General features: G+C 38.2%; 1 protein-coding gene across 1 annotated transcript in view; it reads left to right on the top strand.

Moving 5' to 3' along the window:
- Positions 1–25,025, top strand: part of SPMAP2L (sperm microtubule associated protein 2 like) — a 56,605-nt gene extending 31,580 nt beyond the window's left edge. The window contains exons 5-9 of the mRNA XM_060148110.1: positions 1,965–2,102; positions 10,074–10,185; positions 21,069–21,200; positions 23,101–23,276; positions 24,911–25,025. Coding sequence (XP_060004093.1) covers positions 1,965–2,102; positions 10,074–10,185; positions 21,069–21,200; positions 23,101–23,276; positions 24,911–25,025 — 673 coding nt within the window. The remainder of the gene's footprint in view (positions 1–1,964; positions 2,103–10,073; positions 10,186–21,068; positions 21,201–23,100; positions 23,277–24,910) is intronic.
- Positions 25,026–27,159: the final 2,134 nt, after the last annotated feature.

Below are 27,159 nucleotides of genomic sequence, written 5' to 3'. Positions count from 1 at the left end.
ACTTTCCTGACTGCTCTTCTCCACATAACATTCCACCTCCTCACAAACCTACTCGGAAAGCCTCTATCTCTGTTGCATAGCCAATGCCCTTCATAGCACTTATCACAACTATCTACCGAATTTTTGCTATTCTCCTCCCAACATAGAGAAGAAGCTCCAAGAAAGCAGTGATTTTGTGTCTGTCTTACTTTCTGCTCTCTCCTTAGTGCCTAACAGTGCCTGGTGCTCAATAAGTATTGAGTGTATGAGTCAGGAAATATTTTTCCAAAGTATTGTTGTCTCTGAATGGCAGGATAATATATGCTTTTTGTTTTTCTCTCTTAAACTTTTCTTGCTCTAACAAAGTTTCTATAATGAATATTTATCTCTTTTACAATGAGAAAAATGCAGAGTATTTTAAATACTCTATATTAAAATAATATTTGAGTACTTGCTACATTGATGGAATGGTGAGACTTGGGTGTGTAAATGACTACAAGACAGGAGAAGCACCTAAAGGCAGCAGCTATACATTCTATTAATATACAGTATCTATAAGCAGAAAAGATATGTACACATGAAACTTAGAATTAATATACAAGTTAGTTAATAAAATTTTATTTGAATAGTGCTTTGTAACTTAATTAAATGACTTACATTCTCTTATTTAATCTTCATAACCACCATAAGATGTATTATTTTCTCCATCTTCTAGAATGCTCGTGTACTGCTAGTTGTTGGCAGAGTAAGGCATAAGTATTATGGTTTGATGTTAGCCACTCCCACCTCAGAGAATGTTGAATAATTGAGTTATGTCTCTGGTGTCCTCCCATCTTTCTTCTTCTTTTTTTTGTTTGTTTGTTTTATTTGCTTCCTGAACTTCTACCCTTTGCCCTACTCTCCAAGAGCATCTTTCTTTTGTGCTGCTCACTCCTTCCTTCCACCCACTGTGCCCTCCTTTCTTGGGTCTGATCTCTTCCAAATGCCCCCCTGTTCAAAATCACCTCTTCCTTCTCTGTCTCCAATTCCCAAACTGAACTCCCAGTTCCTGCAAAAGGCAAATCCCAGGTAAGTGCTGGAGGTTCTCTGCCTGTCAGAGCTTGGCTGTGTATGTGGGTGGCAGTGGCTGAGTCAGCTCTGTCAGGCAGTAGAGCCAGGGCTGCATAGTCTCAAGCCCCTTAAAAGCAGATGTGTGATGGTATAGATGGGTCTCAAGTCTGAGTGGTCAAAAGCAAGGGAAATACAGGCTTAAACCCAGACCAAGGCTTATATTAGCAACCAGCAGACAGAAGCCTGGGCAGATGAACGCAGAGCCATATCTATGAATGTCCTAAAGGAGCAGAGGTCCTTTGGAAAATAATAGAAGCAGGAGTGGGACTACGATCTAAATTAACGCCAGGTTAAAGTAGTCAATATCACTTCTTTTTCCACTAATGATAATATTTTGATAAAGGAAAGATTGAAGGGCAGGAGTGATAAGAAGAACAATATTATTATCTTAAATAAAATCTTAATAAACAGAGCCTGATAATGATTAAATAATCTATAAACCATGATCAAGTAGCATTTATTCCTAAGCTCAGAGGTCTTTAACATAAAGAAAAGCATCATGTAATTTATCCTATTAACTAAAAATTTAGTAAAAATATTTAAATTGTCTATATAGATGCTAAAGAAAATATTTTATTTAAAAAGCAGCAAATTTTCTCTTCATCAGGGTAATTTTTGGTCTATTTAGAAAATGAACTTCATTTATTACAGAAAATTGTCTGTTTTAGAATAGGATATTAGAAGACAGCTGAAAACTTGATGGCTTATAACTGTTTCTAATTTCTCCCTATGTAGAAAATAGCTCCGCAGCGAAGGGATAAACTGTCATACCCACTCCCCTAGACCTGGGGGATGGGGGTCAGTGTTGGAAATTACTATGGTAATTTGAATTCATGTCTGTTTCGTTCACGTCTTTTCTCTTTTACAACTTGCAGGGTTCAGTATTATTACAGCTGCGGTAGAGAGTCTGTAATCTGGGAGATCCCTTCTCCTGCACTGCTTGGCCAACCTTCCAAAAGGATCCAGAAGCTGGCACAGCCCAACAGATTCAAGAAAGGGTATCTAATAAATAGGTAAAGTACCTTGAGAATCTCCATAAATTCTCATCTAATTTGGTGGATGTCACAATATTGTTGTTCTAATTTTAGTGTCTGCAATTTCATAAAATAGAAGTCCACTTGTGTTTCAAAGCATCAGGGTGAAAAATCAAATATTTGCAGCAATTGTGGGTAATCAGAAGATCATCATCAATAATTACATTTGACTCAAATTGTAGTGAAGCTAAAATTCACACTAAACTTACCGCTGTCAGCCAATTTAAAAATATGCAAATGAAACATTACAGGTTTTTTCAATTCATGTTCTCTTACACCTCTGTGACTGCAAATGCTCTTCCTTCTGCTTTAAATTCTGAAATTCTCCTTGTCTTTAAAAGACAGATTAGGAAATTCCCTGGTGGTCCACTGGTTAGGACTTCATGCTCTCACTGCTGAGGGCCTGGGTTCAATCCCTGCTGGGGGAACTAAAATGCCATAAGCCATGCAGCATGGCCAAAGAAAAAAAGAGCTTAGGTGTTACTTTCCACATGGGAGTTAAGATTGTGATAAGGTTATTGGAAAAAATGTTAGGTTGCATTAGTGGAATATGTACACTGGACACGTTCCACCAAGTGTGGAGTGTGATAGTACTACTGTACACTACTTTAATCAGAACACATTACATATATGTGTCCACTTATGGATGTTATACCTGAAGAAACTGATAATAAATTTGAGGCTATTCAGAGGTGACGAATGAGATGTTGATTCTTCTGGAAGCTGTTATATGAACAATAGTTAAGAGAAATAATATGTTTAGCTTAGAGAAGACACCTAAGTAGCAGTGATAGCTATGTTTCAAGGGTCAGCATCTGAAAGAGGAAAGGGAAGTCAAAGTAAAATTACTTAGAACTAGAAGTAGAACAAGGAATTTACAGAGCAGCTGATGTCAGCTAAGTGTAGAAAAATCTTTCTGGTAGCTATGCAGTAATGGAGGCGTTTATTTGGAAAGGTCAACTGCCAACTCCACCCAAATCCCTGAAAATGTTCAAGCACAAACTGGAATGATGACTGTACATGGATTTTAGAAAAGATTCCTGTATTCAGGCATAGGTTGAACTGGACAACTTGAGTCTTTTTCCATCATAGAATCCAGCAAAAGTGGCCCAATTCCTCCACAAAATTTGCTTATTTGTCAGTTTATTAAATAAAATCTGTTAAGTTAGTTAAAATATGCATGTAAATCTGGTAAAGATCTGTATCTGTAAACTAGAAGAATACTTTAATTATCTGTTACCAATTTTTGAGACATCTGAGATTGACGTTTCATATAAGTGAAACCCCCTTGAGTGCTAAAACTTCCTGTATTTTTAGAAGTTTGTTTCCCTGCTTTCCTAAGGAGATTCTTTTGATACTGAACATACATGTAACCTTTTTCCATTGGCTTGAGATATTTATTATGAATATCAACTATCACATAATGATTTAATTTGGTAAACCTCTCAGAAAGTGTTTAAGTATGAAGCACATTGCTTAGCCTAAGTGGTCTGACCTCTTTAGATTATGATATTCACTTTTCATAGCTTTCCTGTCATTTCTCTTTTTATTGGGAGAATAGTCTGTAAGTAGCCTCTTTTCTGATCTTTTGTGCTCTGGAAACAGATAACCAAGCTTGTTCAGAATTGTATGAGGGGGAAAATGCAAGTGCTTAATGAAGACACACAGGGTTGTCCAATAAATGTACTACATGAGCCTGGACTTTGTGACATATATTTTAGCTGATTCACTAGAGGGCTCAACAGTAGATTTGAGCAGTCAGAAGAAAGAATCAGCAAACTTAAAGATAGGTCAGTGAAGATGATCAAGTCTGAGGAACAGAAAGAAAAAAGAATAAAATAAAATAAACAAAGCCTCAAAGCCCTGTAAGACAGCATCAAGGGTATTAACATATTGATAATGGGAATTTCATAAAGAGAGTAGAGAGATAAAGGGGCAGAAGGAATATTTAAAGAAACAATCGCCAAAAGCTTCCCAGCTTAGATGAAAAACAACCTTCACATCCAGGTAACTCAACAAACTCCAAGTGTGATATACTCAAAAAGATCTACAACCTGACGCATCATAATCAAACTGTCCACCATCAAAGACAAAGAGAGAATCTTGAAAGCAGCAAGAGAAGTGACTCATCATAAGCAAAGGATCTGCAATAAGATTAACAGGTGACCTCTCATCAGAAACCATAGAGGCCAGAAGGCAGTGGCATGACATATTTAAAGCACTGAAAGAAAAATACTGTCAGCCAAGAATACTCTAGCTAACAAAATTATCCTTCAAAAATAAAAGAAATTAAGACATTTCCAGTTAAACAAAAACTGAGAAAATTCATCACAGCAGACCTGCTTTACAGTAAATACTAAAGGGAGTCCTTCAGGCTAAAATGAAAGGACACTAGACAATAACTTGAATCCACATGAAATAAAGAAATAAAATTGAGTTAACTACATAGGTAAACATAAAAGGTAGTATACATGTATTTTTCTGTTTGTAACCCTTTTATTCTCCTACATAATTTAAAGGACAGCTGCATAGGACTTCCCTGGCAGTCCAGTGGTTAAGACTCCATGCTCCCAATGCAGGGGGCGCAGGTTCAATCCCTGATCAGGGAATGAATATCCCACATGCCGCGTGGCATGGGCAAAAGAAAAAAAAGACAACTGCATAAAGCAATAATTATAAATCTGTGTTGATGAACATACAATGTATTAAAAAACAGCCCAAAGAGGGGAGGGAATGGAGTGATATTAATCTGAATTAGATTGTTATAAGTTAAGATATACAGGGTAACAACTAAGAAAATAATTTTTAAAATATAGTAAAAGAAATAACAAGGAATTTAAAGGGTACACTAGAAAATATCTAACATGGAAGAAGGGTGGAATGGAGGAATAGAGGAATAAAAAGATGTAACATGTGAAAAACAAAAGCAAAATGGCAAGCATAAATTCCATGTTATGAGTAATTGCATTAAATGCAAATGAACTGTCCAATCAAAAGGCAGGGATTGACAGAATGGTTTAAAAGAATGTACTCAGTAGTATGCTGTCTATAAGACACATACTTTAGATTCAAAGAAATATATAAGCTGAAAGGAAAAGGACGAAAAAAGATATACTATGAAAACTAACTGAAGTGAGTGGATATACTCATATTGGACGATTAGACTTTAAGACAAAGAAGGACATTTTATAGTAATGAAATGGTCAATCCATTAGAGGACTATGACAATTATAAACGTATATATACCTAACAACAAGAACCCAAAATAGATGAAGCAAAACCTGGTAGAATTGAAAAGAGAAATAGATAATTCAACAAGTTCAGTTTTTCAATACTGTACTTTCAATAATAGAAAGAATAACAAGCAGAAGATCAACAAGGAAATAGAAGGCTTGAACAATACTATAAACCAAAAATATCTAATTGACATTTATAGGACACTATACCCAACAATAGCAGAACACACATTCTTCTCAAGTGCACATGGAATATTCTCTAGGATAGATCATGTATTAGGTCATAAAACAAATGTCAATAAATTTATAAGAATTGAATTCATACAAAATCTGTTCTCTGACCACAATGATGAAATTAGGAACCAATAGCAGAAGAAAAAATTTAAATATGTGTAATTAAATACACTCCTAAACAAACAATGGGTCAAAGAATAACTCACTTTGATATTAATAAAATGAAAACAATATACCAAAACTTATGAGATACAGCTAAGGTAGTGATTAGTGGGAAATTTTAGCTGAAGATACCTACATAAAAAATAAAAAAGATTGCAAATTGTAACCTAATCTTCCATCTTAAGAGATTACAAATGGAAAAGCAAACTAATTCAAACAAGCAGAAAGAAGGAAATTATAAAGATTAGTGTGGAAATGAATAGAAACCAGAAAGACAGAGAAAATCAACAAAACTGAAAGTTGGCTCTTTGAAAAGATCAACAAAACAAACCTTTGGCTAGACTTATCAAGACAACAGGACAGAAGGCTCAAATTACTAAAATCATGAAAGAAAGAAGGGACCTTTCTCAGGAATCATTTGCAAAAGAAGGGTTGCAAATTGATCTTATATAGAGAAAAAAGTATTATAAGGGATTACTATGAGCAATTGTAAGGCCAACAGATTAGATAACATAAACGAAATGGACAAATTCCTAGAAAGACAAACCACTGAAACTGACTGAATAATAGAAAATCTCACCAGACCCATAACAAATAAAGAGATTTAATCAATACTTTTTAAAAACTTCCTATGAACAGCTCAGGAACAGATGCCTTCATTGATGAATTCAATGATATGCTTAGAGAAGCCCTAGACCAATCCTGCAGATTCTTCCAAAAGGTAGGTCACTTCCCAACTCATTCCATGAGGTCCATGTTACCCTGATACCAAACCAAAAAACGTTTGTAATGACAAGAGAAGAAAATGACAGACAATATCTCTTATGAATATATGTGTAACAATTCATACCAAAATACTACCAAACCAAATCCAAATATACATGCAGCAATCCACACCAAAATACTACCAAAGCATATCAAACAATATATAAAAATAATTATGCACCATGACCAAGTTGGATTTATTCTAGGAATACAAGAATATGTTGAGTTCAACATACTAAAATCAATGTAATACACCAAATTAATAGAATAAAAAACCCCAAAACTACATGATTACCTGAATAGACTCAGAAAAAGCACTTAACAAAATTTAACACGTATCATACTCCACAAACTAGGTAGAGAAGTGAACTTCCTCAGCTTGATAAAGGGCATCTACAAAGAGCCCACAGCTATCATCATAATTAGTGGTGAAAGACTAAAACCTTTCACCCTAAGATCAGGAATAAGACAAGAACATCAGCTCTCACCACTTCTATTCAACATCATACTAGAGGTTTGAGTCAGGGCAGTTAGGCAAGAGAAAGAAATAAAGCTATTCAGGTTGTAAAGGAAGAAGTATTGATAACTCTCTACTCATAGATGACATGATCTTATATATAGAAAACCTCAGGGAATCCACATGAAAACGATTAGAGCTAATAAATTAGTTCAGGAAGGCACAGAATCCAAGATCAATATACAAAAATCAATTGTATATCTATCCACTAGCAATGAACAATCTGAAAATAAAATTAAGAAACAGTTCCATTTACAGCAACGTCAAAAAGCACAAAACAATATGTGCAATGGAATATTAGCCTTAAAAAGGAAGAAAATTCTGACAAATGCTACAACATGGATGAACCTTGAGGACATTATGCTAAATGAAATAAGCCAGTCACAAGAAACCAAATACTGTATGACTCCACTTATACACAGTACCAACTGTAGTCAAATTCATACACAGAAAGTAAGATGGTGGTTTTCAGGGGCTAGGGGGTGGGGAGAATGAGGAGTTGTTTATGGGTATAGAGATTTGCATGACAAAAATTGTTCTGGAGGTTGGTTGCACAACGATGTGAATACATTTAATGCTACTGTACTATACACTGAAAAATGGTGAAGATGGTAAATTTTATGTTATATATATTTTAATATAATTAAAAATAAAAGAACAAAATACTGAGGAATAAACTTAACAAAAGAAGTGCAATGTACGTACACAGAAAGCTACAAACATTGTTGAAAGAAATTGAAGATTTAAATACATAGAAAGACATTCTCTGTTCATGGATTAGAAGTCTTAATTTTCTTATGATGACACTTCTCACCAAATTGATCGACAGATTTAGTACAATCCCTATTAAAAGTCCAGCTCTCCTTTTTGGGTAGAAATTGACAAGGTGATTCTAAAATTCATATAGAAATGCAAGAGACCTAGAATAGCAAAAACAATCTTGAAAAAGAATAACAAAGTTGGAAGACTTACAGCTTCTGATTTGAAAACTTACTAAAAAGCTACAGTAATCAAAACAGTGTTACTGGCATAAGAATAGACATATAGATCAATGGAATAGAATTGAGAGTCCAGAAATAAACCCTTATGGTATATGTCAGTTGATTTTTGACAAGGATGCTTAGACAGTTTAATTGAGGAAGAATAGTCTTTTAAACAAATGGTGCTAGGATAACTGGATATCCACATGCAAAAGAATGAAGTTGAACCCCTACTTCACACCATACACAAAAGTTAATTCAAAATGGATCACAGACCTAAATATGAGAGCTAAAATTATAAAACTCGTAGAAGAAAACATAGGCATATATCTCTATGACCTAAGCAGTGGTTTCTTAGATATGACACCCAAAACACATGTGACAAAAATACAATAAATTGGACTTCATTAAAAAGTAAAAACTTTTCTGCATCAAAGGACACTCTCAAGGGAATGAAAAGACAACTCGTAAATTGGGAGAAAATATTTGCAAATCATATATCTGATAAGAGACTAGTATTCAGAATATATACAAAGAATTCTTAATACTGTTCAAAAAAGACAAATAACCCAATTTAAAAAATAAGCGAAGGACTTGAATAGACATTTCTCCACAGAAAATATACAAGGAACAAGAAGCACATGAGAAGATGCTAAATATCATTAGTCATCTTGGAACTGCATGTTAAAACCCTGAGATTCTACTTCACACCTCTAGAATGGCAATAATAATAATAAAGAGAAAATTACTTGGAGAGGATGTGGAGAAATTGAAACCCTCATATATTGCTGGTGGGAATGTAAACTGGTGAAGCTTACGTGGAAAATAGTTTTCCAGGTCCTCAAAATGTTAAACATAGAATTATCATATGATCAGCAACTCCACTCCTAGGCATGTACCCAAGACAGTTGAAAACATATGTTCACACGAAAGCTTGTACATGAATATTCACAGCATCATTCCAAAATAGCCAAAAAGTGGAAGCAACTCAAATGTTCATCAATGGTTGCATGGATAAACAAAATGTGACAAATCCATATAATGAGATATTATTCAACCATAAAAGGAAAGACATACTCATACATGATTCTTAAAAATATGCCAAGTGAAGGAAGCTAGACACAAAACGTGACATATTTGTATGATTCCATGTATTTGAAATTTCCAGAATAGGCAGATTCATAGAGATAGAAAGTAGATTACTAGTTCCTAGTGGTGGGGAGGGGCTGGGGAGGGGGTAATAGGATGGGATTTTAATTGGTATAGGATTTCTCTTTAGGGTGTTGAAAACGTTCTGAATTTAGGTAGTGGTGATGGTTGCACAATTTTGTGAATATTCTAGAAAGCATAGAATTGTACACTTTAAAAGGGTAACTTCTACGGTATGTTAACTATATATCAAGTTTTAAAACTAACAGACTACCCCTAGAGGGTAATCATATTTATTTGAGAAAACCTTTTTCCATATTAGGTTTGTAGGTTTGTTGGTTGATAGGTTTCTGTTCTGGGAAAGGAGTATGTGGGGAAACCACCTATGATAATCGGCCAGGTTGCTGGGAGTTATGTCCAGCACTATCTCAAACTGCACTGCAGAGGAGACTGGCCATCACAGAGGGTTCTTGGTAGTGACTGGAATTTTTATCTCAGGGTTTTAATAGGAGGTTTTGGTAGGAAGTGAGGTGTTTTTTAAACTGCAAGTCTCAACCTATCAGTGGATCATGAAATCAATTCCAGTTGTTGTTTTTATGAAATCAAATGAAAATTTAAAAATCAGAATGCATTGCCTAGGGAAAGCATCGTTTCATGATCATTTTGTTTCAGATACACAGATTTACATATATTGTATCACAATATAAAATGTACTTCTTACTGTGGATCATAGTAAAACAACTTTAAGAAACACCAATCTAGTAGAAAGAACACTAATGATTATGGGAAAAGATGTTCCTAAGATAGAAACAATAAATATAATTGATTGGAGGTTGATTATAGCAATGAAGAATGCAGTTATTGTTCCTCCAGTGATTATAATATTTCATGTTCCATTTGCATATAGGCCCTTCAGTGATTACTTAAGAGATTCTCTTCAAATCTCTGATCCTTCTCCCCGGATATTACGACTCTCAATACCCAAAGTCACAAATCCAAACTATGTTCCTCCAAGAAGCGTAAGTGGGTCCATGTGAAAGAAACAGTTCCTGATGCACTTTGTAACATGTAGCATGTTTGTAACTGTAATGTGCTCCCCTCTTATTTCTAGATGTGTTTTTTCCTTTTCTTCATGTTTATTTTCCCCTCTTATCAAATGAATTTTTCTGACTATCTGCCCTGTGCCTAATGTATCAGTCAGGATTTGATGAGAGAAGCAGAACCACAATGCATATTATAGAATTAACCTTAAGCAATTGTGGGAGCTGATGAGAAGTCTATGGAAGACTGTTACAGCAGCTGGGACTTGGGTCTGGTCATAGATCTAGAAGAAATGAGAGAGACTAGGGGTAGTTCAGCAGTCCCCTAGAAGATATTTACTTCAGGAGAGGCAATTATAGGAGAGTCTTGCCTGTTCAGACAAGGGAGGAAGGGCTGATTCTATTGCAAAGGAAGGCTCAGGTATGTTCAGGGCTTCAAAGCCCCCCCTTCATTGGAATGTGCCCTTATGTTCCGATTCCAATTTTTAAGGTCCAATTCCTTCTCAATCATTGCCCTAACTTTAATATAGGAGACCATATAAGTTTGGGAATTCAATTTGTGCTGTAATTCATCCACTCACAGAATTAGATTTTACGCTTGGTTTTGAGAATTTTCAGTCCTGTGACCATTAAAGATAAGGGTTTCTTTTGGGTAAGTCACAAAAACTTTCTGGTCCCTTAACTATGCCTTAAGGTGGGAATTTAAAGGCCTGAGCTGGTAATTTCTTTCCTCAAGTTCTCCAGTGCACTTAGAAGCAATGAGCCCACCTCACTATACCTCTTTATTTCACTAAAATGATCTCTGTCAGCAGCTGCTTGATTACCAAATCTTGCTTTCTGTTTTGTCAGTGCATGCCACGGATTACCAGTGTGTTTTTTTTTTTTTTAAACGACTGGCAATAGGATCATTAATAGCTTTAAATCTAATCTGCTCAGAAAACAAATTCCAGATGGTCTAGAACCAGTACAGGCATACCTCAGAGATATTTTGGGTTCAGTTCTAGACCACTGCAATAAAGCAAATATTGCAATAAAGCAAGTCACACAAACTTTTTGCTTTCCCAGTGCATATAAAGGTTATGTTTACACTACTGTATTCTATTAAATGTGCAATAGCATTATGTCTAAAATAACAATGTACACACCTTAGTTAAAAAAATACTGCTAAAAAATCTTAACCATCATCAGAACCTTCAGTGAGTTGTAATCTTTTTGCAATAGTAATGTCAAAGATCACTGATCACATATCAGCATAATATAATAAAAATGTAAAAGTTTGAAATATTGTGAGAATATTTCTTTTTTTTTTTTAACATCTTTATTGGGGTATAATTGCTTTACAATGGTGTGTTAGTTTCTGCTTTATAACAAAGTGAATCAGTCATACATAAACATATGTTCCCATATGTCTTCCCTCTTGCGTCTCCCTCCCTCCCACCCTCCCTATCCCACCCCTCCAGGCTGTCACAAAGCACCGAGCCAATATCCCTGTGCCATGCGGCTGCTTCCCACTAGCTATCTACCTTACTACGTTTGTTAAGTGTGTATATGCCCATGACTCTCTCTCGCCCTGTCACAGCTCACCCTTCCCCCTCCCCATAACCTCAAGTCCGTTCTCTAGGAGGTCTGCGTCTTTATTCCTGCTTTACCCCTAGGTTCTTCATGACATTTTTTTTCTTAAATTCCATATATATGTGTTAGCATACGGTATTTGTCTTTTTCTTTCTGACTTACTTCACTCTGTATGACAGACTCTAGGTCTATCCACCTCATTACAAATAGCTCAATTTCGTTTCTTTTTATGGCTGAGTAATATTCCATTGTATATATGTGCCACATCTTCTTTATCCATTCATCCGATGATGGGCACTTGTGAGAATATTTCTGACACAGAGATACAAAGTGAGCAAATGCTGTTGTGGGGAAATGGTGCCGATAGACTTGCTTGATGCAGGGTTGCCACAAAACTTCAATTTGTGAAAAACGCAGTATCTGCAAAGTACAATAAAACACAGTATGCCTGAACAAAGAACCCATCCTTAAAGTTCTGATCTGGTTATCTGTTGCTTTATACCAAACCACCCCCAAACTTAGTGATTTTAAACAACAGCCAGGGGGGAGGAGTCAAGATGGCGGTGTGGGAAGCTGCGGAGTTAGCTCTCCCCACAACTAGGGCACCTGCTGGCCGCTGGTGGGGGACTCTAACCACCAAGGAGACGGGAGGAATCCCAGAGTGAACCAGTAGGATGTAGGGGGACTGAGGGAGGAGAAGTGGAGGCCAGAGAAGATCGGCACTCCTGAGGCCGGGGAGATCAGGAGAGGCAGGCGGGAGGGACTCTCCGGGAAGAGCGGGAGAGGAGCAGCGGGTGATCACCTGGCCCACTGGGCCACAGAGCCTGCTGAGCTCCCAAGCTGGTTCCCCCCCTCCAAAGCCCCATCCAGGCCGCGTGGGTCCTGGGGGCATAGGAGGGAGGCCAGGGAGATCAGGAGTGGCAGCGGGGAGGGGCCATCCAGGAGAAGTGGGAGAGGACCAGAGGGTGATTGCCCTGCTCACTGGGGCCTGGGGAGACTGCTGAGCTCCCAGGCCAGTTCCCTGCCCTCCAAGGCCCGCCACCATTGGTCCTGAGGGCATAGGAGGGAGGCCAGGAGATCAGGAGAGGCAGGCGAGAGGGGCCCTCCCGGACCCCAGACCGGAGGAGTGGGAGAGGAGAGGAGGGAGTTTGTCCCGCCCACTCGAGCCCAGGAAGCCTGTTGGGCTCCCAGGTGAGGTCTCCTGCCCTCTGAGACCAGCGGTAGGGGGCACGCCTGGGCCCTTTCTGTTCCTTGAGCCTAAGCCCCACCCCCACAGCCCACAGGGCCTTTTTCAGCCCTGTGGTTCCTGAGCATAGGCCCCACCCACCACCCAAAACTTGCCCTTGCTTAGGCCCCGCCCTCAACAGCCAAGGCCTTTCATGACCTTTTTTTTTCTTTTCTTTTTAGCATTCAGCAAGTATTATTAAAATGAAGGGAGATTTATGGATGACACTTTGTAACAATCAGGAACTGTTGATTAATAAAGTTAGTTCGTTATTCTCCTGAAACCTAGGCAGCAATGAGAATTGTCAGACGGATCATTTTACTCATTATTTTTGATTAATGCACCCAGATTCTCTGACTCTGAAGGGAAAAAAAAAACCTCCTCCTCTTTTTCACTATTGTGGTACTAACATACCTTCCGGTTGTTGATTCATCTATTTTTGCATTCTTTCTAACATATCTGTTAGTTTCCTAGTCTAATTTTATGTTTTACTTTGTTATTGTTTGGGTTTTTTTTTACCACTCCACGTGGCTTGCGGGTTTTTTTTTTTTTTTTTTTTCAGTACGCGGACCTCTCACTGTTGTGGCCTCTCCCGTTGCGGAGCACAGGCTCCGGACGCGCAGGCTCAGCGGCCATGGCTCACGGACCCAGCCGCTCCGTGGCATGTGAGATCTTCCCAGACCGGGGCACGAACCCGTGTCCCCTGCATCGGCAGGCAGACTCTCAACCACTGCGCCACCAGGGAAGCCCAATTCTAGCAGTTTTTGACAGTGACTTTTAAGAGTCCTAAATAATGCTTGATTTGGTTTCCAAACTTAATTAAATACCTTCAAATACTTTATAAATACATTAAATTTGATTTCTTTTTAAAGTATTTTATTTCAACCATCTACATTAACAAAACCTTCTCAAATATTAAATAATTATTAAAAATCTAATACTTTAAACTTATAAATATAGTGAACCTGAAGTTTTTTAACGTTGTAAGAATTGATACTAAGGTTCTTGGACTCTTTAATCAACAGAAATTGATAAGAGGCCAGATGAGAAATTCAGGTAAGGCTTTACTGGGACTCGTGCTATAGCAGGAGGGAGGGAAAACAAGTAACACATGCCCTTGCTCACTCCCTGAGAGGAGGCGAGCTGGTCCCTTAAACAGGGTGAAGATAGGGGCCAATAGGTGGATCGGGCCGGGGGGTGGCATACGTGGTGGGCCCACCCTCTTGGTGGTGCTGGGTACAGGGATCATGCATAGTACCCTACTTTTGCTCCTGGTACCTCAAAAGTGGCAGCTGGGTTTTGGCCTTTTTGTATGTTCTTATTGTTCATAATTTGCCCCAACTGCGCTTGCGCGCAGTTCTTTTTAGTCCCTTTTAGTTTATTTGTATTCTGTTGCTCCAGGAGGCATTTGTCAGGGTGGAAGCACTACAGTCAAGGGTCTCAGGTCCCAGCCAGTCTCAGAATGACATAAATTTAAGATTTCAACTTAATGTCATAATTCTAAACAGTTACTCTGTTATATATTTCAAATTGCAATTGTAGTGTTATCACTCTTACAGGCCAAATTCTCTTAAAACATATACCTGCTTTTTATTTTTTATTTATTTTTATTTATTTATTTTTTTGTGTGATACGCGGGCCTCTCACTGTTGTGGCCTCTCCCATTGCGGAGCACAGGCTCCAGACACGCAGGCCCAGCAGCCATGGCTCACGGGCCCAGCTGCTCCGCAGCATGTGGGACCTTCCCGGACCGGGGCATGAACCCATGTCCCCTGCATCGGCAGGCGGACTCTCAACCACTTCACCACCAGGGAAGCCCCCTGCTTTTTATTTTAATAATATACACTTATTTTTTGTTTTAACAATAATTTCAAATTTACTGAAAATCTGCAAAAGTTAAAGTCCATTGGCTTTATCATTCTCTCTCCTCCGTGGTGTGTGTGTGTGTGTATATTTAATCTTTTCCCTGAATCATTTTTGAAAGTTAATGACAGACATCATATACCCCTTTTCCTCAGTACTTCAGTGTGTGTTTCCTAACAAGAGGACATTATCTTATATAACTACCATACTGTTATCAAGATCAGGAAATTTAACATTGGTATAATACTATAACTAATCTATGGTCCCTGTTCAAATTTCATCAATTCTTGCACATATTTATTATTAAGACAAAGTATTAATTCTATGATTTTGATTTTCTTAGGTTTTTGACAGTTAATTCTAAATCTTCTCAGAGTTTACAAATAACACACACTCACAAAAGAAATCAAGTTACTATTACGGGTACCTGAGGTTACTTGCCACCAGAGACTTTGTATGGGTACACTGTAGGAAGTCCTTTTACCTCTATGAATGTCATGCCAAGTCTCTTTTTTTTTTTTTTTTTTTTGGCAGTACGCGGGCCTCTCACTGTTGTGGCCTCTCCCGTTGTGGAGCACAGGCTCCGGACGCGCAGGCTCAGCGGCCATGGCTCACGGGCCCAGCCGCTCCGCGGCATGTGGGATCTTCCCGGACCAGGGCACGAACCCATGTCCCCTGCATTGGCAGGCAGATTCTCAACCACTGCGCCACCAGGGAAGCCCCCCAAGTCTCTTTTTATAATAGCTGTTAGGACTACAAAACTTAAAAAGAAAGGGGTTGGTTTCATAGCTCACTTAATCCATAACTATTTTAATGAGATCTATTTTATTATAAAATTAATATTTTGTAAAATAAATAATTAATATATTATGTGCAGTAAAAAAAAGGCAGCCCAAATAATGCAAGTGAATATGTAAATAAAAATCACTTTTGTTGTAACACATTTTCAGACTTTATGTGAATCACCTCAAAAATGTTCATAACCTTGATTCAGTCATTTTACTTCTAGAATTTTTATTCTCAGAAAATAATCAAGATTGAGAATGATGGGGGAGAGACATGTTGGTATAATGACCTCATGGATTAGGAGAAATTTCATTTCTCCGATTATTAATAAAGTCACATTGTTCTCTACATTTATTTGCCATGTGTATTTTCCTTTTCTAAATTTGTCTGTTCATGGCTTTATTTTTCTACTGGTCTGTTCATTTTTTATTGATTCACAAAATTCTTTACATCTTAGGGATATTAATCCTTCATCTGTTATATATGATGTGCATATTTTTCCCAGCTTGTAACTTGAAAGTTTGGGGTTATAATTTATATAATAATAATATATATAATATACTAAAATTATAATATATGTATAAAATTTTAAATGTATGGATCTTATATAGTTTAATAAGCTTTTAACAAATATATATACCCATTCATTAACCACCATAATCAAGATACAAGAATAAGTATTATTCTTGACTGAGAAGCCCAAATGATCTTTTCTCTTTATTTTGTTAATGTACATACTTCTGTGCATAGTTGCTTAGAGTTGGTTTTTTGGCTTTTGTTTTGTTTTGCTTTTGTGGCATGTGGGCCTCTCACTGTTGTGGCCTCTCCCATTGCGGAGCACAGGCTCCGGACGCGCAGGCTCAGTAATGAATGAGGTAATGAATCTTTGGTGTTTATTCACATACATACACACATTTTCATCTATATTTATTTCCATATTGATTTATATATGATTTTTCACCTTTACCTCCAATTCTGATCCAACACTACCGAGTTTATTCTTTTCCTCCCTTGCCTTATTTGTAATGCTTGTCTCTGAAAGTTAAAAACCTGGCTCCCATTACCCTTAATACATGTCCTCTCTGTGTATAATCATTCCCCCATCTCTGCTGTCTTCTCTTTCTGCATATGGGCTCTTACACCCCGCACTATGCCACTCAGTCTCTGACACTTCATACTGGGAGGCCCCTTCCCAAAGCTCTGATCTCTTACTGGTATCTCTGATATCTCAATCCCTCTTACTTGGTCGACCCTTCTCTTGATGCTCTGGCCCTGACATCCTGCTATGGGCCACTGTGCCTTCTCCCTTCCCACCAGACTGAGACACCTACCTTGCTTTGCTCTCCCAGATGATCAGGAAGGGGCGAGGATGAACTGCTTTCCTTCTTTCAAGAGTCTTATCCTGTCTAGTTTCTGCCTACTTCTGATTTCTTTCCAGTGCCTTCAAAAAGTTCTGTTTTGTTTTGTTTTGTTTTCAATGTTTTATTCAGAGTCTCTAACTGTTAGAGGCAAGAAGATTAGTTCAATACAAGCTACTCTGCTATTACTGGAAGCAGAACTTCTAATTTGCCTCTTAATTTTGTTTTGGTTATCTTGAGGTTAAAATTTTATGTGTGGTAAAACCCATAATCTTATTATTTTGAGGTTTCTTCCATTGCTTTATGATTAGAAAATTCTACCCCAAAAGAATTCAGAAAATCACCCCCAGTAGTGTGCTTGTACTGGCTCACAAGAGCTGATGGTACACATCTCTTTCTAACTTTGCATTTAGTGAGATCCATCACCTTCATAGTTTGAAATTGACCATGGTGGGAATTTTTGCACCATAGAAATTGGCAAGCACTACAAATGAGTCTTTTTTCTCTGAGGAGCTAACTGTTAAACATTTACCTGCACACCACTGGTCACCTCTATTTTCCTGTACTATTTTTGTGGTTTCTTTTTATTTTTAAAGTAGATAATTCCTCAACTTATTTGAAGTATATTTCTATGTAAAATATGGGGTAAGAATCTGCTTCTCCCCCATGATTGCCCCAGCCTTTATTTGTTCACTGCCACAGTTATTATATACCACAATGTTATTTATACTAGGGCAACGGTTTTCAAAAATGTGACCCAGGTATGCATAAAGGTTTCCCAGAACCTTTTAAGTAATCTGAAAGTTCAAAATTATGCACAAGTAAAAGGTTCACTCAATGTGTAAGATAGGCAAATGGATTTTATGGTAATGGAGTATGAAAAGTTCCTTGACAGTTTCAGATTGTACATTGCAACTCTTATGGGGTTTTTTTGTTTTTTTTTTTTTTGCGGTACACGGGCCTCTCACTGTTGTGGCCTCTCGCGTTGTGGAGCACAGGCCCCGGACGCCAGGCTCAACGGCCATGGCTCACGGGCCCAGCCACTCCGCGGCATGTGGGATCTTCCCGGACCGGGGCACGAACCTGTGTCCCCTGCATCGGCAGGCGGACTCTCAACCACTGCGCCACCAGGGAAGCCCGCAACTCTTATTTTTAAGAAACTACCCTTTGTCAAGTTTTATTTTAGTATCAAAGAAGAATATCCACAACTATCTGAAAAAGCTGTTGAAATATACTCTTTTCCAGCTAGTACGGGGAACTGGATTTTCTTCATATACTTCAACCAAAAAACAGTGTCTTCTTAAACCAGATATTAAAGAGATTTGCAAAACTGTAAACATATCAGTCTTGTCACAATTTTTTTTGTTTTGGAAAATATAGTTCTTCGTCATAAAAAATATTTGTATTTCCGTGTAATGGGTTCTTTTTACTTGAAATAATAAATGTTCTTAAATGTCTCAGTCTTTGGAAGCCCTCAGTCACTTTTTAAGAGGGTAAAGAACGTTACACATCAAATTTATACAATTAAAAAAAAGTGTAAATGGGCTCTAGACCAAAAAAATTGAGAACCACTGTATTAGATAATATTTCTGAATTCTCTATTTGGTTACACTGATCTATTTTTATGCAAGTATCATTTTGCTTAAATTATTGTAAATTTAAAAATATTTTAGGGCTTCCCTGGTGGCGCAGTGGTTAAGAATCTGCCTGCCAATGCAGGGGACACAGGTTCGAGCCCTGGTCCGGGAAGATCCCACATGCCACAGAGCAACTAAGCCTGTGTGCCACAACTACTGAGCCTGCACTCTAGAGCCCGGGAGCCACAACTACTGAAGCCTATGCACCTAGAGCCCATGCTCCACAACAAGAGAAGCCACTGCAATGAGAAGCCCGTGCACCGCAACGCAGAGTAGCCCCCACTCGCCACAACTAGAGAAAGCCCACGTGCAGCAACAAAGACCCAATGCAGCCAAAAATAAATAAATAAATTTATTTTAAATATATATATATATATATATATATATATATATTAGAATAGGGTAGGTTATGTATACCCTTTTCTTCTTTTGGCCATACTTTCTTATTGTCCTTCTGGCTTCCCGCTTTAGTCTTTCTCCCACATGCCTGACAGATTAATCTCCAGCCCTGACCATGCTTCCTCTCCAGTGAAAAGATTTCATGGTTCTTCGCTAGCTGTGAGCAGTGCCCTCCACATCTAACCTAGTTTCAGATGTATTTGCAAGCCTGATCTCCCTGCCTGACCAGACACAATCTGCTCCATGCCTCCTTGCTTCTGTGTCCAGACTTTCCCTTCAATCTTCCTTCCTTCATTCTCCCTATCTTTTCTCCTCCCTCTACTTGTCAGAATCTGATCCTTCCTTCAAGGCCCAATTTAATATCCCTTTATCCATGAAAAGAGAATTCTTCTTGGATTCTCCCACATTTCCTCTGATATTCCTCAAAACTTTATTCTCTTTTATGGATATCAAATAATCAGTGATTTGCTTATAGGTTTATGATTCCTTCTAAGTTGAAAACTACTTTAAGGAAAGGTACTGTTTATTATTCTTTGTTTTGTCTTACATAATATAATTAAGAGATATTTGTATAACGAATTAATGAATGATGTTTTATTTCCTTTTTGATTGTAAGCCTTAATTGAAGGCACTGGTTGTCATATATTTTTTTGATTTTCCAAGAGGCTGATAGGGGACAAAGCTTTATTCATTGGAAATGCTTGATTAGTACTTCATGGTATTGTGTAGATAGATAGGACCTTTGTTTGAATCCCAGCTCTGCCACTTACAAACTATATAAAGTTAAATAAAATGCCAAACTTCACAATACCTTGGTTTCTCCATTAGTGAAATAGAAATAAAAATGATATGCAGGTGAGAAATAAATGAATTAATAGGTATAAAATACTGTCTGTGTTAGTATCATCATCGTCATCATTTTTATTTATTTATTTTTGACCGTGTTGGGTCTTCATTGCTCGGCACAGGCTTTCTCTAGTTGCAGCGAGCGGGGGTTACTCTCTGTTGCGGTGCACGGGCTTCTCATTGCAGTGGCTTCTCTTGTTGCAGAGCACAGGCTCTAGGCACGCGGGCTTCAGTAGTTGTGGCACGTGGGCTCAGTAGTTGTGGCTCGCAGGCTCTAGAGCACAGGCTCAGTAGTTGTGGCACACGGGCTTAGTTGCTCCGCAGCATGTGGGATCTTCTCGGACCAGGGCTCGAACCCGTGTCCCCTGCACTGGCAGGCAGCTTCTTAACCACTGCGCCACCAAGGAAGTCCATCGTCATCATTTTAAACAACATAAGAAGGGGTTTGGAACATACCTTGTGTGTTAATTTTCTACCCACAGTTAAAACCCTATTTCATTTCCAGTTATTGATTATATTCCCACCTCAAAGTTTTGTGGTAAGTTTTGAGTTTGGATATAAGTAATTTAAATAGAAGACGATGTAATTTGAACACATTTCCACAATTAAGGTAGTGAGGAGTGTCTTGGGGGACCAGTACAACATTGTCTATGGAGATATGGTTCTGTTCTGCCTTTCTTCCTCTTGTCTTTGGTTACTTTGTATTGTCCATTCCAATTAGAAGAGAGCTACTTAAATTCATTTTAAGCATGGGGATTTGTAATAATGTGAATTCCAGTTTCCAAAGGGCAAGATAATTAAGAACAGAGCAGAGCTCTCCCCCTTATAGTGTTCTCATGTGATAGGGCTGAGAACTTCCCTCTTGGCTGAGTTTATTGTTCTAGTAATCAGCATTGCCATTTATCTCTTAGTCCATTTGTGTACTTGTCATTTTCTCCCCATCTTTAGTTTCACAGTAAGTTCCAAAAAATCTGGGTTGGAATTTATACAACCTAGTTTGAGAAGGATGGAAACTGACCCTTTCAGCTATGATCATAGGTTACTGCAGTATTCTCATCCTTTTTGCTGGATTTACTGAGAAGTCTGGTCCAGTGGTCAGATACTACTTTGTAACTTTGATTGCGATAGTGTTTATTGATTGATGCTTACAGGTACTGTTTTCTTTTTCTCCCCTAGACTAAAACCAAAATTGCGACGTCTGCCCTGACTGCTGTTGCAACTCCAAGAACTGTAGACCTTGCCTATCCAAGGATTAAGATAGAGGGTCTGTGCTTTGAAAGAGAAAGAATTGAAATGCCCATCCGTCCTGTAAGCCATCACTACCTTGGCATCCTTCAGCTCACTTTCTGTTTGTTCCTAGGGTGTTGTTTTGCTTCTATAGGGTATAGACCAAAGTCATTGGAAAAGAAAACCTTGAAAGAGTGGTCTGTGGCAGGAAGGAAGACCTAGCTGCAAGATATGGAGAGGGGCTGCAGGTAGAGGGTGAAGAGCATGGACTTTGGGGTCAGTAAGAGCTGGGTTCAAATTCCTGCCTCACCACTACTAGTTGTGTGATGTTGTAATAACCTTCCTGAGCGTTATTCATTCAATAAGGATTTGAATCTCTACTGTGTGCCCAGCACCGTGCCCAGTGAACAAGATGGAAGGAGACAGAAAATAAATAAGGAAACAGATAAGATAATGTCAGGTAGTGGTAAGTGCTATGAAGAAAATAAAATGGAAAAAAATAAAAAATAAAATAGGAAATGAGTGACTATGGCTGGGGGTGGAGAATAAGCTTCTTTGCATACGGTAGTCAGGGAAAGCCTCTCTTAAGGAAGAGATATTTGAGCTGAAACCTGAATAATGAGAAGGAGTCAGCTAAGTGAAGATCTGAGAAGAGAATGTTCTAGTAGCGGGAAGAGCACATGACAAAGTCCTTAAGTAGGATAGCTTTGAAGTTGGGTGGAGCAAGGTGAGCAAGGGGATTGTGAAGATAACAGTTCCCAGTTTCAGGGCTGTTCAGACTTGTGATAATAGATAAGGCAGGTGCTCAGCACAGAGCCTGGCACGCTCAGTGGATTGTTCGGGGGTTTTAAAAAATCCTTTAAAAAAGTGATACCATGGCACATAATCATACTCTGAGAACCCAAACTAATCTGTATCAGTGCAAATATAGAACATTTTCAGGGCTACTGAGTGGTGTTTGCTGTGGTCCTCATTCTTTTGAATGAGCACTTGAGAGAGAGAATAGTAGCTATATGTCATCTTTCCTATTTTACCAGTAAAGCAACATAATAGAAAGGCCTCCTGGCGGATGTGGTTTCCAAAGTAAGACCAAAGGGAGTTGATGAGTCAGTCAGTCAGAATATATTTATTCAGCACCAGTTATACAACAGAGCCTAGTCTAGCTTTTGGCAAACAAGTACTTCTCTCAAGTGGCTTATATTCTGGTGGGGAAAAACAGACAGTAAACATAACCAACAATGAAATAAATGAGCTAAGTCAGGTGTTGTTAAGTGCTATGAAGAAGATTAAATAAGTACTGTGGAAGAGGGTAGTTAGAAAGGCTGATATATCTTGGATGGTCAGGGAAGAACTCCTTGAGGATGTGATGTTTGAGTCTAGGGACTTGAATGACGAAGAGGCAGCCATGACAAGATTGAGGAAAGAGGGTTTCAATCAGAACTAGTAAATGCAAAGGTCCTGAGGTGGAAAGAGCTGGGCCAGAGGGGCCTTGTGTGACTAGGGTCATAGTGATTGAGGTGGGGATGGGAGGAAGGTGAGGTTGGAGGAGGGTATAGTAGGCAGATCATGTAGGACCTTCTAGGCCACAGTAAGGAGCCTAGGTGTTATTCTTAGCAAAATGGAAAGCCACTGGAAGGTTTTAAACACTGTGAGTGACATGATCTGGCTTGGGCCTTGGAAAGTACTTCCCTCATGAAGTTGTTACGGTGATTGCATGGGAATGATTTAGGCAGATCGCTGAGAACACTGTCTAGCTCATGGAATACACTTGTTAAAATGCTCCTTCTCTCCCTCAGTAACTGCTGTGTGAAGGCTGGGTTGTGGAGGAGTGAGAATGGAAGCAGGGAGATCAGTTAGGAGAGTCTGTTACAGTAATCCAGGAGAGAAAGGATGGTGACTCGATTAGGGCTATAGTTGAAAATAGAGGGAGACGTGGTGAAATTTGAGGTATGTTTTTGTGTCGTTTTGTTTTCCACTATAGATATCCTGTGCTGCCTTGCTCGCCAAACCTAGCTCTCGAATACTAGCTCTAGCTAAGCCCAGGCCTCTTCATCAAGATTATTTACCTCCCCGGGATGCCTACTGGCCAGTATCTTGTGCTGCTATCCATTCCAAGATATCTCCCAGAATTCAAGAACTAGCTAATCCAAATACAAGGTATGTCAATCTGAGGCTAAGATGGGACAGGAAAGGCAGGGGGTGCTAGGGACAGGGAAAAGTTGACCTATTAAGTTCAGTGAAATGAATCATAGAAATAGTAAAAATTTTAAAAATCATCTTATTTGTTACATTTATTGTGACAAATCTATGGTCTTCTTACCATAAATATAAGGCTACAGTTAAAGGGTTAGTGGACTAGTATTGAACTTTAGACCTAGGAGACAACTCTGTAATTATGGATATGGGATTATTTATCTAACATATATTGATAAGGATTATTTATCTAACATATATTGATCTAATAAGTTTCAGAACAGAAACATAATATGTTGTAATTTGTGTAAGAAAAAAATACATATATGCCATATATTTGCTTACATATGCCTATACTATCTCACAGGAGTACGTAAGAAGCTAGTAACAATGGTTACTTTGGGGGCCTAGGGAGCCAGGATGGTAGGAAGACTTATTTTTCACTAAATAGGCTTTTGTATTTTTCAATGTTTTTGCATCATGTACATGTATGAACTATTTCAAATAAATCAGAAAATATATTCAACAAAGAAGAAATTGCCTCTAATTCCTACTCATTTTTTAGAAGACCTCTCAACTTGCCTGAACCTCAATTCATTTTGTTACCTTCAGGGGATAATACCTGATCCCCTTTTTAAAGCACCATCAAGAAAACCTAACTGAAAAAGTAGTAGTCTTGAGCTCAGGGAATAGGAAATGTGTTTGGTCTTATATAATAAAATATTTTTAAAAATTTTTTTATTTTATTTTTTTAATAAATTTATTTATTTATTTATTTTTGGTTGCCTTGGGTCTTTGTTGCTGTGCATGGGCTTTCTCTAGCTGCAGCGAGCAGGGGCTACTCTTTGTTGCGGTGCGCGGGCTTCTTATTGCGGTGGCTTCTCTTGTTGTGGAGCACGGGCTCTAGGTGCACGGGCTTCAGTAGTCGTGGCTCGCAGGCTCTAGAGCGCAGGCTCAGTAGTTGTGGTGCACGGGCTTAGTTGCTCCGCAGCATGTGGGATCTTCCCGGACCAGGGCTCGAACCCATGTCCCCTGCATTGGCAGGCGGATTCTTAACCACTGCACCACCAGGGAAGTCCAGATTTTTAAAATTTTTATAATGTGTTTTTCCTTAAAAAAAAAAGTTCAACATCAAATGAAATGACACTCATTCTCTGTACACTGACAAAGGAAAGTGAGGAGTAAGACCAAGTGCTCAAGAGTCTGTCCTGGTAGCAAGATTATTATTTGGTGGTTAAGGTATTAAGGATGAAAACTTCAAAAAATTGATTTCTTTAAGTTCACCAGTGGATTGTCTGGCTTGTTTTAACATCGTCAAGTTATTGAGAAATTTCCAGAATTTACTTTCTATGGAAAGAGGAAAGCCTTCGGAATCTGACACATATACACATCTAGACTTGACCACAGGTCACTCTTACAACGTCCCTGAGCCTTCATTTCCTTATATGTATAGTGGAGGTCATGATACCTGTTTTATGTGGTGCTTAAGAAAATCAAAATGAGATAATATAGTGCCTAACACATAGTGGATGCCTGAGAAATGTTAGTTCCCTTTTCTGTTCATCTTATTTTAGGTCAAATCCTTTTTTCCATTTCAGGACTCCTGTGCGTATTGTATATTACGATCCAGAAGTCTTTAAAGTCAAGCCAGCTGCTTTGAAAGCACAGTGTTCTCCGAGGATCCATGAGTTGGCACAACCTCTTACGCGTTAAGCACAGAAAGCCACATCAGTCAAACTTATTATGTTTCTAGAAGACATATTAGATGACTTAGTTCCCTTGTCTGGTACTGTCAGTTTATAGCCCCCACTCCCTCAAAGCACACGAGACCTCTAGGGAACACCACTGCTGCTGTTACCGGTAATCATGTCTTTAGCAGGTCTGGGGACTCCAGCATGCAATAAAAGAGAAAATGATAGCCTGCCTTATTATCCTTACTATCTCCTCACGTGCATCTTGGCTGTCTCATTGCTCTGACTGACCTGAAGATACATTCTTCCTTATATTTGCTGGTTTTGCTTTTCTTTTCCCCATGAGATCTGTGTTCTCCAGTAGCTGATCTCACCTCAGTGCCTTCTCTAATAAATCCTGAGAACTGAAATCATTCCTTGTGTTACTTTTCCAACGTCCCCTCATTACCAAGAAATAACACTGAAATGGTGAAGCCTTTGTGGCTAAGTCAAAATGCTTTATATAATCTGTAGATGAAATTGAGGGAGTACGTTACCTTAAATGATCACATCTCCACCAACTTCTGTTCCTTCACTCATGCTCAGTGTCATTTATCATGAATGACAGAAGAAGCTAAACATTTGGTAAGCATTATAATGCTTTGTCAGATTGCATCTGCCCAGAGTTTTTATTTCATTTGCTTTATTCTCTCCATGGATTAGTATTTTACAAAGTAAACTAACTTTTATGGCCTATCTAGATTTACATGAAAATGAACTTGTTTGAAAACCAGTTTTACAGATGAATGAGTTCTATCTCTAAGGCCTTTATGTTAAAGAGATAACTAGTAAAAAAAAAAAAAAAAAAAAAAAAAAGAGATAACTAGTGTCCTGGAGAGGCAATACCATACAATAGTTTTGGTTGGTTTTTGTTTTAGTATTTTTTTTTTTTTTTAGGTAGGAAAAAAAGGTAGGTGTATTGATTAAAATGAAGCTAAATTCTTTTCCTAGCTCTAATGAAAATAAACAAGTCTAGAGCTATTGAATTTGAATCCAACAAACAGGAAGAGAGACAGTCACTTTTCACGGTCATTGCTTTTTGAGATAGGCCCGTGGTAGATTTGTCCATCCTTGGATTGCACAGCAAGTGTATTTTTTGTACTATTGGAATAAATCACCTAAATTGCCCAAATTGAACCTAGTATGTAAATTGATTACTGCAGGACAAAAAGTCCAACTGGAATTTGTCTGGGTCTAGAATAAGTCATGACATTTATAAAACCCAAGTACATTTCTGAGATACCTTCAATGTTTGTATGTTTCAGAACATGATGAAATGTATCCATTAAAAAGTACTCTGAAGAGATGGACCTCCAGCAAGGTGTCATGGGAGCTCCAGTGACCATACTCTCCAGTGAATGTTATTATTTTTTTAAATTAAAGCCTCTGGAAATGGCCCTTAGGACAAACAACAAATGAAGAAAAACATCTATTCAGGGATATCTATGAAAATTCAGTAAGAAAGGTGAGAGTCTGTGATATTCAAACTACATGTAAGCAGATTGTTTCTTGCCATGAATTACGGTTCTGTTTTTAAATTCAGATTTAAAAATTAATTTATAATTCAAATTAAATTATATTCACCTTTTGCCTATTTCCTCCCTTTGACTTGGATACAAGAATCTTAGAGCCTAATGAATGTAATGTTCAAACATGGTGAGCCCCTCAGCAAGTAAAATTCCTAGCATCACGACTAGTCATAGCAGGAAACCAAGCAATAACAGCCGCCACCATCATCCCCTCCTCCACCACCACCGCAGGAGATTGACAGCTCATCTGTGCCCCTCTTCTGCTTGGTTTCCGGTACTTTAATCTGAATTTATTTTTACTTGTTCCGTGGAGTGTATATGTGTGTGCATGTTCATAAACGTGTGTCTGTATTTGTCTTTATTACGTGTTTGCGTGTAAACTGAAAACTTCCTGAATCCGTTAAAGAAGTGGTTAAATTATAATTAAATAATCTCATTGAGGAATACTACAGAGGCCTGTGATTAACTACCAAAAGTTATAATAACTTCGCTAAGAAGCTCAAATGTCTTCTCACCCCTTTTAGCTGTCGAGTGTAATAGCTGTAAATGTCCACCTTTCTGCAGCTTATATTCCCAGACTACTGTATT

Source organism: Lagenorhynchus albirostris, chromosome 4, assembly GCF_949774975.1.
Source record: "Lagenorhynchus albirostris chromosome 4, mLagAlb1.1, whole genome shotgun sequence".
In the NCBI taxonomy this organism is placed as follows: Eukaryota; Metazoa; Chordata; class Mammalia; order Artiodactyla; family Delphinidae; genus Lagenorhynchus; species Lagenorhynchus albirostris.
The sequence above is the reverse complement of the archived record's forward strand: the minus strand, read 5'-3'. Positions and strand labels throughout refer to the sequence as shown.